Below are 14,025 nucleotides of genomic sequence, written 5' to 3'. Positions count from 1 at the left end.
GTTGCTCGATCGCCCCAAGAGGATATGAAAAGATCCTGGCGGCATGCATGCTGCATGCTATGGCAGTGCTGGTTGTATCCATGGCGTTGGGTTGGCTATGGACGATCAGCTCCTCCTTGTCGGAGGTTTTTGTTTGTTCTAGAGAGAGCCATTTGGCAGCTGGAAGATGTTACCCGTTGATGTAAGAATTGTGGTTGCCAGAGATGTTTGCCGTGCTGCCAGGATAATTGAAATAATGTATGTGTTCCATTGAAAAATAAGACAATCGTCTGCGAATTCTCTATTCCTAAATAACTACAACCCAGTACCTAAGTTTTCTAGCCATGCAATCATGACACGTAAGTAAGTATGCGATGCAAGATATAAATTTTTTGCATTTTTCTATGCATGCAATGGTTTCACATCATCAATTCATGTATATTAGTCATAAGTAGTTTTTTGCATTAGAGTTCATCCTCCATATTTGGTTAGAAAATACATTTTAGCTATAATTTTTACTCACTTTTTATATGCTTTGTATTTTATTGTTGGAAAAATCTAAAGAGAAGCGTGCGTACGCGGGTGCTCCCATGCAGCGGGCTCACCTTAGATTTCGTTTCTATGGTCAGAATTTAAAAAAATTTATCTCTTAAACCGTTAATTCGGTCGATGATCCGTTTTCGTCGTTAACTTTGTTTCGACGAAATCTTCAAAACTAGATCCCATGTCGATATGTTTTGACAACATTTTTTTTCTCGTACTTACCACATTTGTTGCACTTACTTGTCATATTAGTAAGTACTTATTTGTCTGATAAAGTAACTTAATCGCCATATTTTTTAAAAATTGCGTATAAATATGACATCTCGACATAATCGAATGGACAAGCACAAACAACTTTTTTGAAACGATAACGTGCAAAAATATGACAACTCACCATATTTAAAACCGACGACCACAAGAAATCTTTTTTGTTTTTGATAATTGTTAGTAAATATGACAAGTCGGCACAGTTAAACTAGAAAACATGCACAAAAAATTCTAGCAAAGTTGTATGTAAATATGACAAGTTGACATATTTAAATTGACAAATCAAAACTATGACATGCGTTTATATCATGTATAATGCAAATTGCTACAAGGCAACAATCATTTGTCAAACATGGTCGTCGGGTTTAAGCAAGCGTAGTTGCCAAAAATCTATACACACGGTTGCCAAGTTGACAACTAAGTTAATTAAATGTGGCTACTAAGTGTCTCATAATGTAACAACTAAATAATAGTAATCTGACAACTATCGACGAAAAAAAATATTGTCGAAACATGTCGACATGGGATCTAGTTTTAAAGATCTCTTGCGAGAAAGCTAACGGTGAAAACGGATCGTCAATTGGATTTATAGTTTAAAAGATAAAACTTTTTAAAAATTCAACATTAAAATAACCTTTGCTGATATACTAGTTTGCATGCATGCTGAACTCTTCAAAGACGTTCCCTACCTTACAAAATCAAGTTCGGAAAATGTCTGTCCTTTTTCCACCACAACAGCGACGGAACGTGTAATTCCGTTTGAAAATGGTGATACTGGACAGGTACATAAATATGCAAGAGTACCAATGCTGGAAGCTAAAGCAGCGAGACACCTAAAGCTTAATACACCATTTTCCCACAAATACTGTGATGAAGACGATGAGGAGCCTCTGCTTGGTCGCGCCGCTGTTGCTATGGATGGCAACGGTGCGAGCATCCGCTGGCGTGCAAGGAAGCCAGGCCGGGAACAGGAGTGATCTTCCCTCCCTGGCCGGCTGTCAGAAGAGGTGTGGCAACCTCAGCTTCGACTACCCGTTCGGCATAGGGCCGGGTTGCTTCCGGCCGCCGCGGCGAGACTTTGAGCTCTTCTGCAACAGAACCCACGATGTGTCGCAGCCCCCCAGACTCTTCCTGCACGACGGCATCACCGAGGTCGTCGATGACATCAAACCCGGCGATGACTATGCCGGACAAATTATTGAGGTATCGTTTTCCGAATCCGTCCACGTGAGACCTGACGAGGATGCATACAGCATCTCATGGAATCCTGGGAGATCTCCCGGTGGCTATTCTTTACAATTAAACTTCACTGGTTGCGACTTCGACATGTATGTGCTCGATCACGATACGAACAAGACGGTGAGTCAGTGCAATAGTACATGCCCTGACGAAGACATCACGGATAAGGTGGTCAGCCTCAGGCAGGACTGCAACGGTACAGGATGTTGCTCCACCCATCTTAGATCCGAGTCTACTACCGGCTTCGACATCAAGTTCGTCCGCCACAAGATTGGAAAGCTGATGTTCAAAGCGCACAGTAACCGAAGCTCCATATGGGATACAATTGATGTAAGCACTGATCACGCCTCTATCTTCTGGGGTATCGCCGTTGATGAAGCTGGTGGCCCCACAGATTATGCATGTCTCAGCAACCATAGCAGCAGTTATGCTGGTGCTACTCGGTATTCTTGTTACTGCCACGGTGGTTACGGAGGCAATCCATACATAACGGATGGCTGCTCGCGTGACAAAGGTAATTGCTCTCAGATAAAAAGGCTAGCATCTCTTATACAGCAAATTTCTTCAACAGCATTCACCAACAAAAAATAATCTGCAACAGTAACCAATTTTGTCCCCACATGCTCGCATATACATGCTATGAAAAAATCTGATTCTTTGTAAAAAACTATCAAAAATGTTCTAAGAGCTCGCAAAGTTTCATCGTGAAATCACATTTGTGGAAGTCGTGGCAAAGAAAAACTTTTTGTTTTTTTACAACGACTTCCACAAATGTGATTTTGTACTGAATTTTCGCAAGATCTCAGAACAATTGTGAAAGTTTGCTGCAAAAAAATCAGATTTGGTTTTTTATTATCTTTTCAATATTTTTTGAATTTACTGTTGGGTCAGGTTCATTTGAGCTCGGGTGTAGAAGGGCACTTTCATCTCTAGTGTCTGTTGTCACGAAAATTTTGACATGTATAGAGGAAACAAAAATGGCCATTGCAAAAAAAAAAAAAAAAAACTTCTTCAAACCATTTACAAGCTTCGTTTTGAATTTCCGGCATCTTTAGGCTCTTTTATTTCATGATGAGTTGTAGGATTATTCGGCCTTTTCTAAGGTGTCTCCTAGGGAACTCCAAGACCGTGGTCTGTATACTTCTTGACATCCAATGCCATGCATCAAACGTTCGCAAACTGGTCCGCTTTTTCAAATTCCCGCAAACTGGTCTCAAACCTGGGGGCTATTTGTGGGCATCGAGGGGCCCACCACGTAGTTGTCAGACTGAGCAGTTCCACCCAGAACCTTCGCCACGCGTTACGTTCTAGATGCCTCGCCACACATTAAGGTTGCTCGCCTCCTACCGCATTGATGCTGATCAAACAGGTGTGTCATACGACTGACATGCGCCGCCTCAGTGTGCACATGGCGATGGAGAAACCTACTCCCGCTGATGCACCCGCATTGAAGCGACACCGGTCCTAAGCGGGCCGACCTCACCGACAAACCCCATATCCACTCTATGCACCACCGTCTCTCCTCTCCTATCGTCCACATACTGCGGAGATGGGCAACAACGGCAACGGCTTTGGTTGGTTTTGTGCGCTTGCAGGTGGATCATGGGGTCATCCGGATTGCAGCGCCTCCGGCCACTGTCTCCATGCATGCTCGTCAGTGGCTACCACTTTATCAGTGCACATGGTTAAGGAGGAGCGTTGATCTCCAACGGCGACGATGAGTAGCATCAGGCGCCCCTCGTCACGGAGGTTGTGTTGATGGAAGAGGAGTATGCACCAAATCACGACCTCGTTCTCATGCATCCGCCCTTCGTTTGTGGTCTAGCGCCATAGTCGCCGCCCCGTGAAGGAAGAGGTGCCATCGTTGTCGCTTAGCTTGGATGGGTGGTTAGTACGGACGTGTCTTAGCCGTGCAATTTTCAACACGGCAAGGAAATGGCATCGCATCACCACCCAGCCTAGAGATCACGAAGGCGCGTGGCCGCCTCCTACACAACCTTCGACGTGGTGGTAGCACCACGTCCTCACGCTCCCTGACAGCATCTAACAAGGAGGCAACCAAGAAGGCACTCCAAGACCGGAGCAATCGAATGCATTAGCCAATTTGGACGTGAGGCCGACTGGATCCTCGGCGACTCTAACCTCCCATTGGCCTAGGCTAAGGATCAGCCCAGGACCACCACGCCAGACATCCGCTCGCTATCGATGCCGGATCAGCAACTATCTCATCAAAATCTTGCTAGCCAAGTTCGAGTGCGCCGCCCTTGCCCTCACACGCAAGGGCAAGGGCTGGGGCAGGTGGCCTGGGGTGGAATCCTTTCGGTCTAGTTGAACTTTGTTAAATTTTGTCTTTTTGGATGTCAAAATATCGAAAACTAACAAATGTGATCCGCTTTGCATGAATTTTGTCCTTCTTGTTGCATCGTCCATTTGAACTAGCTCAGACTTTTGGTGCACCAATAGCGCGCGGTTCAATACCACGAATGATTGCAAAACGAGCTTGGAGAACCCCGAATGCATGCACATCCTTTCTACATGCTTCTTGTCTCCTAGCACAGTGAGTATTCTTGTTACCTTGAGGCTTTGAAATTATCTTTGCAAAATTTGCCCACGCCGGATATATTCCATCAACAAGATAATATCCCATGTTCTATTGCCGGCAACTGATTTCAAAATTCACAGGAGGTTCCTCGCCAACAGAAAGCCTTCAAAAACAGATGAGATATTTATAGAGCATTCAAATCATTGTTAGATCCTAGCAATCCAGAATATGAATGCCATTTGATGACACAAATTCTAGAATTATAGTTACATCCTTATCTTTTCCTTGAACTGTCCATGCTATGTAGTAGGGCAAAATTTTCACTTCCAATGCGTGCAATCCATACTTTCAAGCATTCATGGAAAACCTTTTAATGAACCCGTCTCAAGAATTCTTATGGTGTCCGCTTCATTTGGAGCTTGAAAATATTCTTCTCCAAATATCTCAATGATGGACTTCATAAATTCTGGTCATGGTATGAAAATATGAAAATATTCCAAATATGAAACTGTGTGTTTTGGTCATGTCATTAATTTTTTAGGATCTTTAGGAGTTGATCACGTGACCTCTTGCATTAGGTAGGATTTTCTTCTTGTTTGAGCGGTAAGGTAATCTTAAAATATATGCACTGAATTTTTTTATTCAATCAGGGTATGATCCGATACAGCGGAAGACCAACTGCTCTAGATGGTGTGGGGAAATCAGTGTCCCTTTCCCATTTGGCCTAGAGGACGGTTGTTCTGCAAGGATGTCATTTCAGCTCAATTGTACAAATTCATCTTTGTCTACCCTCCAGTTTCTTGTTATGAACGGCAATACAGAAGACATCACTTATGTAAAGTATATAAATATCTTGGAGGGGCTAGTGAATGTAGATCAAGATCCAGGCCACTATGTTGCCTCCCCAGGTGTAGTACCACAACAGTGGGCTGTAGCCAATTTAACATGCCCCGAGGCACAGGCGAATAAGACCGGATATGCATGTGTCAGCACGAATAGCGAATGCTTGGCTGTCAACTCCGAAGGAGAATATTATGGTTACCGTTGCACATGTATGGCCGGTTCTGCCGGGAATCCATATATCTCCGATGGGTGCAAAGGTACACACTGCATCTCTCCGCCTCCTCCTCTATTAGGGAAATGCCATAATGAATGGGTAATCACACACCTTCTCGAGAAGTGATACCTTTATATCTCCAAACAATCTCAAAGTAAACAAAATATAGATATGCAAAAACGTGCTCAAGCTCGACCTCTATATATACTCTGTGCACATGGTAACATGTAAATAAGTTGTCTATGAACAAAGATCTGTATGGGTTCATTCTATAATTTCTGTTGTGCCCCTAATATTCAAATTACATTAAGCTCAAATAACCTACGGTAGTATTACGTGCAGACACTAATGGGAAACTTAATTACAATACTTATGTATTTTAATCTTGCGTTATACATACTTATTGTTGCAGATGTTAACGAGTGCACGAACCCAGGCACATGTAATGGGACTTGTGATAACACGGAAGGAAGTTACCGTTGCACTGAATGTCCTAGTGATACAGTGTTTCACACTGCAACAAGGATGTGCACATCGACCAAAAAACAAAATCTGGTACTAGGTGAGTCCATGGTACAACCAATTCCACTTAATGAGTTACATAAAATCCTGAACAGTGATGACGGGCATAATCATTACAGGTATCGCCATTGGGATTAGCGTTGGTTTTGGAATTATACTTCTCATGTCAATTGTAGTGTTACTCATCCGTAGATGGAAAACAAACATCAAGAAGAAACTGCGAAGAAAGCATTTTCAGCAGAACCAAGGTCTACTCCTCGAACAATTGATATTGTCAGATGAAAATGCAAGTGACAACACTAAGATTTTTTCACTATCAGAGTTAGAAAAGGCAACAAATGATTTTGATCCCACGCGTATCGTTGGTCGTGGAGGGCATGGCATGGTTTATAAAGGCATCTTATCCGATCAACGGGTAGTGGCCATAAAGAAGTCTAAAGTCATTGAGCAAGTTGAGATAAGCCAGTTTATCAATGAGGTTGCAGTCCTTTCCCAAGTAAATCACCGGAATATTGTGAAGCTCTTGGGTTGTTGTCTTGAGACCGAAGTCCCACTGCTAGTGTATGACTTCATCCCTAATGGTTCGTTATTTGGAATCCTTCATGCCAGTACCACTAGCAGCTCTATCTTCTCCTGGGATGATTGTTTGAAAATTGCTGCGGAAGCTGCTGGAGCACTGTATTACCTCCACTCAGCTGCTTCGGTATCGATATTTCATCGTGATGTGAAGTCCACTAACATACTATTAGATGGAAATTACACTGCAAAAGTATCAGATTTTGGTGCTTCAAGGTTAGTTCCTATTGACCAAACTCACGTTGTTACAAATATACAAGGCACATTTGGATACTTGGATCCAGAATATTACCACACGTGTATGTTGAATGAGAAGAGTGATGTCTACAGTTTTGGTGTAGTACTTGTAGAGTTGCTGCTCAGAAAGAAGCCTATTTTTACAAGTGACTCTGGGCTAACGCAAAACTTGTCCAACTACTTTCTTTGGGAGATGAGGGAGAAACCACTTGCAGAAATAGTAGCTACTCAAGTTCTCGAGGAAGCAACAAATGAAGAGATAAATGATGTCGCCAATCTTGCGGAGACTTGCTTGCAACTACGAGGTGAAGAGAGACCTACAATGAAACAAGTGGAGATGAAATTGCAGTCTGTGCGATCTAAGAGATTGAGATCTTCTCAGTTTGTTGTAAAAAACGAAGACATGCAACTCTTGTTAAGTGGACAAGGCCAGGACACTCTTCCAATGTTGACTACTGCCAGTGGTAGAGCAGACAAGGTTAATTCAGCTTCTCAAAGGAACCAAAATTGCTACAGCTTAGAGCAAGAGTTCATGGCATCGGCGACTCTCCCGCGCTAGCTGATCATGTTCTCAACATTAATGTGTGGTTGTCTGCTTTTTTTCATTGAAGAGCTATATTATTTTTTGTCGTTTGATAGAGAGGGTAAAGTATAGTCTGTATAATGCAGTAAATAATGTCCGGTTTATAGTATTCAGATTGAAAAAGTTTCATTCTTGTTATTGCCCTAAAAAAGTGTAGTTATGCTACGGATCTACCATATTATTATGTCTGGACCTAACGGCTGGGCATTGTGAATTGTAACATCCTGATTTTCGTGGGTTAAAACAATTAAAAGAAAATGACACCACGGTTGTTTAAATGAAGTAATGTATTTTATTTGGAGTAACAAAAATAAATCCAAAAAAATATATCAATGTATGAATGTAATGCCAGTTCACTATTGTGGATACGGAAAAGGATACCTCTCTATCCCTCCGCCCACGCCCCCATCCGACTCCTCCCAAGCGGTTCAGGGGGAAAACCATAGCCGTCGCTAGCAGGTCACCCCCTCCAGCGCCCCATCTCATCCGCCATCGTCGTCGGCCTAGCTGAGGTGGCGACAACCCCCAGTTTCCAAAGGAGGCTTGGGGAGAGCAAATGGTCATGGTGGATGCTCGTGCTCCAACTACTGGGATGGGGGGGGGGGGATATCTGGTGCACCGGAGCTTGAGGTGCTACCGGTGCACCGAACTTACATTGTGCTTTTAAAATGTTCCAAACAATTTGAAAAAAAATAGCACACTCACAAAACATTAATGTAGGTTGTCACAAAATCTCAAGTCAAAATTCGAAACATAACTTGACAAACAAAAATGATAAATTTAATATTGAATAGTACACAACATAACTTGGACTTCAGATTTGGCCCATTTTCACACTGATGCCAAATTTTTTATTTTCATATCTCAAAATATATTTTAAATTTTTATACGAGTTTTTGTGACATCATACAACGATGTTGCGCTAACATGCTAGATTTGTTTCAGAATTTTTAAACATTCGATGCACCGGTAGCACAAGTACAGGTGCAGCAGATACATTCCCATGGGATGAGATGCGGTCTCGCATGTCCCGTTCGCAATGACTACTCCCCATGCATGGGTGCCTTCCCTCGGCAGCGGATATGACACCCACACCTAGATCCGGGTTGGTCTGCGGGGTGCGCGTTCCTCTGCCTCTCGGCGTCTGCACGCCAAGGAAGGTGATCTCCATTGGTCCCCGGTAATGGCTGCATTGAGCACTGGCAGGGTGCTGCTGCTCGGATCTGCTATTATGGCTCCAGATCGGGCCGTGCCTGGTTCGTGGTGAGTCACCCTGGACGGCACGAGCAAGCTTTTCGGCCCGCTCGTGGCCCGTTCAGGACCGGACCGTACGGTCCAGGCCCGACAACAAAACAGGCCGGTCCGGGTTTAGGAATCTAGACCGAAAATAGTTTGGTCTGGTCCGGTCTTTAACCTGGCCGAACGAGCGGACCGAAGCCCAACAAGGTCGATCTGCTTGCTAACTCCACGCAGTATTCCCTCGCTCGATTCCTCCACCTCTGCTCCTCGCTCGATTAGTCCTCTCCCTCGCGACGGTGCCAGCGGCCACTCCCCTCACCGACGCGCGACGGCGACGGCAACATCTCATCCAAGCTGGTTCTCTGGTTCATCGTCGAGCGCCACGAAGGGCAGCCTGAGGTAACCTGCTTAGTTCATCTCCCCCGCCGCCTGCCCGCCGTCCTCCTCCCCGATGCTCGATGTCCTTGACCGCCGCCGTGGCCCGTAGCGCTGCGCCCATCACGCGCGCCTCGTGCGACACCGGGAGGAGGAGATCGAGCAGTTGCCTCCATCCCTTACTGACTCTGAACCTGATCCTAGACTCTGAACCTGAACTCTGAACCTGCAAAATTGAGCACTAGTCTCTCTCAGCTATCATTCAGTGCATCAAATTGCTAATTTACAGCTCTACTTGTTCTAAAAAGTTGGCAGCTCAACATATGCCTAAACACCACCGATCGACCACCATCCAAGGGCCGCTGGCATCATGGGGTTTCTTGATGGCTCGATCAAGGAACCAGCCGTCGAGCTCCATCTGGAGAAGGAAATCTCTGGAAAGAAGGAAACTAGCCTCGTTCCCAACCCCGAACATGTTATCTCGGTCACGCAAGATCAGGAGGTATTGACCTTTCTACAAGTGTCGCTCTCCCGTGAAGTTTTGCTTCACGTGAGCAACTGCACCACCGTCGCCACCGGTTGGACTGCTCTGCTGGAAAGTTTTTCCTCACAATCTATGCCAGATTGGTAGTATCCAAAAGGGGGACCTATCTGCCGCTGTTTACTTCACCAAGATGATTCACCAAGATGAAGGCCCTTGCAGATGAGCTAGCTGCTGCCGGAAAGCCTCTGGAGGAAGAAGACGTAGTCTCTCATATCCTCGAGGAACTCATGCACGAACCGGAGTACAACGGGCTCATGACCGCAATCTCCACGCGGACCATCACGGACCAACCCATCAGCTTCGGTGAGCTCTTCTCGCTTCTACTTGCTGCCGAGGCACGCATCACCACCCAGACGACCGCCTACTCTGCCAATCTCTCTGCTAAGGGCGGTGGCCGCGGCGGCTTTGACCATGGAAATGACAACTCCGATGGCAACGGAGGTTCCCGTTGCTACAACAACAACACAAACACGGGAGCCCGCTTCTCCGACAACTCCTCCGGTGGCTTTGGTGGTGACCGCGCGTGGTGGTGACCATGGTGGTCGTGGTGACCAAAACTGTGAGAAGTGCCAGATCTGCAAGGAGCTTGGACACGGTGCGTGGCGCTATAAGATGTGTTATGATCGTGGCTACAACAACAATGTGCGCAATCCCGCGAGCAGTGGTGGCGGCCATCGCTCCTATGGAGTTGATACCAATTGGTATCTCGACACCGGTCCAACAGATCATGTGACCAAAGAACTGGAGAAGCTTGTCATCCGTGATCGGTACATGGGCACGGGACCAATCCACACTGCGAGTGGTCATAGTATGAACATTGCACATGTTGGTCATTCGGTTTTATCTACTCCCCATGGCTCCTTAGATCTTAGTAACATCCTTCATGCTCCCCAAGCTAATAAGAGTCTTCTGTCTGCTTACCAACTTTTGATTGATAATCATGCCTTTCTTGAATTCACCCTGAAATTGCTTTTCTTAAGGATCAGGACACTTGGAGAACCTTTCTACAAAGCAAGAGTAGGGGTGGGCTCTTTCCCGTCCATGGACGCCAAGAGGTGCCGCATCGTCAAGTCCTTGGCGTGATAAAGCCATCCACCTCACGGTGGCATAAATGTCTAGGGCATCCTGCCTTACCGGTGGTCCAGGAAATGTTGTGAGATTTTTCCCTTCTAGTTTCCAATAAAATGGATCATTTGCTAGTATGTGATTCTTGTCAAATGGCCAAGATCCATCAGCTTCCTTTCTCTCGATCTAGTAGTGAGTCAAAAGCTCGTTTAGAGCTTCTTTTTTCGGATGTGTGGGGTCCTGGACCCGTCTTTGTTGGCAGACAGAAGTATTATGTGAGTTTCATTGATGGTTTTAGCAAATTCAGTTGGATCTACTTGCCCAAAAATAAGTCTGATGTCTCTGAGAAGTTTCATAATTTTCAGCAACATGTTGAACGCCTCTTTGATCGCAAAATTCTTACTTTGCAAACTGACTCGGGTGGTGAGTACGAAAAACTCAATTCCTTTTTTGAGCGAATTGGCATCATTCATCATGTTTCATGTCCACATACACATCATCAAAATGGTTCTGCCGAACATAAACATAGACATATTGTCGAAGTTGGTCTATCCCTCCTTGATCATGCTTTTATGCCACTAAAATTTTGAGACGAGGCATTCGTCACTGTTGTTTATCTTATAAATCGTGTTCCTAGTAGGGTCATCCACAACCAAACCCCTCTAGAGCGTATTACTCTTTTCTTTGTATTTTTGGATGTGTTGTGTGGCCCAACTTACATCCAGACAATAAGCATAAGCTCGAATTTCGCTCAAAACAGTGTGTTTTATTGGAGTACAGTTCCATCCATAAAGGTTACAAGTGTCTAGATATTGCATATGGATGGGGCTATGTCTCACGGGATGTGGTATTTGATGAGCATGTCTTTCCCTTCTCCAAACTCCACCCAAATGTCGGCGCACAACTTCGCAAGGAACTCATTCTCTTGCCATCTCATCTTCTGCCATCTCCCACTTTTCTATCGTGGGGTGTTGATACTACTGATGATCACATGTCCTTTTCTCATGGTAATACCTTTGATGACAGTTTTGATGCAAGTTTGCAGGAAAATGGCGAAGAAACAGGTGAAAATGTCCATGATTTTATGTCTACAGATGCCACAACAGCCAAAGATGATCCGGGCTCCCCACCCCGGTGTAGATCCTAGTGCCCCCTCCTCGGGATCACGCTCGTAGGGCGTTGCATGCGCGCTAGGGCGATCTCCTGCGGGGTCCGCTCTAGCCCCTGATTCACCTGTCCAACGCACCAGTGAGCCAGGCGCCACTGTTATGCCCTAGAGGCAACAATAAAATGGTTATTATAATATTTCCTTGTTCATGATAATTGTCTATTGTTCATGCTATAATTGTATTAACCGAAAACCATAATACATCTGTGAATACATAGACCACAACATGTTCCTAGTGAGCCTCTAGTTGACTAGCTCGTTGATCAATAGGTGGTCATGGTTTCTGGCCATAGACATTGGATGCCGTTGAGAACGGGATCACATCATTAGGATAATGATGTGACGGACAAGACCCAATCCTAAGCATAGTACAAGATCGTGTAGTTCATCTGCTACAACTTTTCTAATGTCAAGTATCATTTCCTTAGACCACGAGATTGTGCAACTCCCTGATACCGTAGGAATACTTTGGGTGTATCAAACGTCACAACATAACTGGATGATTATAAAGGTGCACTACAGGTATCTCTGAAAGTGTCTGTTGGGTTGGTACGAATCAAGACTAGGATTTGTCACTTCGTGTAGCGGAGAGGTATTTTTGGGCCCACTCGATAGTACATCATCATAATGAGCTCAATGTGACTAAGGAGTTAGTCACGGGATCATGTGTTACGGAATGAGTAAAGAGACTTGCCGGTAACAAGATTGAACAAGGTATAGGGATACCGACGATCTAATCTCGGGCAAGTAACATACCCATGGATAAAGAGAATTGTATACGGGATTAATTGAATCCCCGACGTTGTGGTTCATCCGATGAGATCATCGTGGAATATGTGGGAGCCAATATGGCTATCCACATCCCGCTATTGGTTATTGGATGGAGAGGTGTCTCAGTCATGTCTGCATGGTTCCCGAACCCGTAGGGTCTACGAACATAAGGTTCGGTAACACTAGATTTGTAATCGGAATTGTATGTGGTTACTGAAAGTTGTTCGAAATCCCGGACGTCACGAGGAGTTCCGGAATAGTCCGGAGGTGAAGATTTATGGAAGTCCAGTTTCAGTCACCGGAAAGGTTTCGGGGTTTATCGATATTGTACCGAGACCACCGAAATGATTCCGGGGGTCCACCGGGAGGGGCCGCCTGCCCCGGAGGACCACGTGAGCTGAATATGGGTGGGAACCAGATCCCTAGTGGACGGGTGCTCCCCCCCCCTCCCCCAAGGGCCCATGGCGCCTAGGGTTGGGAACCCTAGGGAGTTGGGGCTCCTCCCACCAACTTGGGAGGCAAGCCTCCCTCCTTTGGCCGCAGCCGCCCCCCTAGAGGCAGCTAGGGTGGCCGGCCCCCTCTCTACTTCCCCCCTATAAATAGATGGGGTGGGAGGGTTGGGGAACCCCTGATCCCCTTGCCCCTGGCGCAGCCCTACCCCTGCTACACCTCCTCCTCCGTAGTGCTTAGCGAAGCTCTGTCGGAGAACCACGAGCTCCACCGCCACCATGCAGTCGTGTTGCTGAAGCTCTCCCTCAACTTCTCCTCCCTCCCCCCCCCCCCCCCCCGCCTTGTTGGATCAAGAAGGAGGAGACGAACGCGAAAGCGTCGTTTGTTCGGTGCTTGGATAAGATCTTCCGCGATTTGAATCGTCGCAAATACGACTCCATCAACCGCGTTCTTTGCAATGCTTCCACTTAGCGATCTTCAAGGGTAGGAAGATGCACTCCCTCTCTCTCGTTGCTAGCATCTCCTAGATTTAACTTGATGACACGTAGATTTTTTTTTTTAATTATTAATACGTTCCCCAACACCGGTGTCCGGCAACATAGCCAGCGGCCGGGTCGCGGGAATTCGACGGGGCATCGACCATGGCGGGAGGGTGGCAGACGGAAGGGAGGGCACGTCGCGAGAGGGTTTTCGGGGGAAATGAAATGAAATGGGGCGTGGGGGCAGGAAGGTCGTGCTGCCTTGTGCCACCGACGGGCGGACCAGGGGTAGGACAAGCGTGCACGTTCCGCCCGTCTGTGCGGCATCCGCGCGTTGTCCGTTTCACCTCAAACCCGGGTGAAGTTTGAGCCGAGAATGGGTCGAAAGC

At 45.9% G+C, this 14,025-nt stretch overlaps 1 protein-coding gene across 1 annotated transcript; it reads left to right on the top strand.

Annotated features, from left to right (window-relative positions):
• Positions 1–1,694: 1,694 nt before the first annotated feature.
• LOC123404558 (wall-associated receptor kinase 3-like) lies at positions 1,695–7,521 on the top strand. The gene is made up of 4 exons (XM_045098494.1): positions 1,695–2,542; positions 5,221–5,670; positions 6,040–6,189; positions 6,269–7,521. Exons 1-4 carry the CDS (start codon positions 1,708–1,710, stop codon positions 7,519–7,521), a joined length of 2,688 nt encoding a protein of 895 aa, XP_044954429.1. The 5' UTR covers positions 1,695–1,707.
• The last annotated feature ends 6,504 nt before the right edge of the window (positions 7,522–14,025 follow it).

The sequence above is a fragment of the Hordeum vulgare genome, chromosome 6H, assembly GCF_904849725.1.
Source record: "Hordeum vulgare subsp. vulgare chromosome 6H, MorexV3_pseudomolecules_assembly, whole genome shotgun sequence".
In the NCBI taxonomy this organism is placed as follows: Eukaryota; Viridiplantae; Streptophyta; class Magnoliopsida; order Poales; family Poaceae; genus Hordeum; species Hordeum vulgare.
Note: the sequence above shows the minus strand (reverse complement) of the source record. Positions and strands in the feature narration are given on the sequence as shown.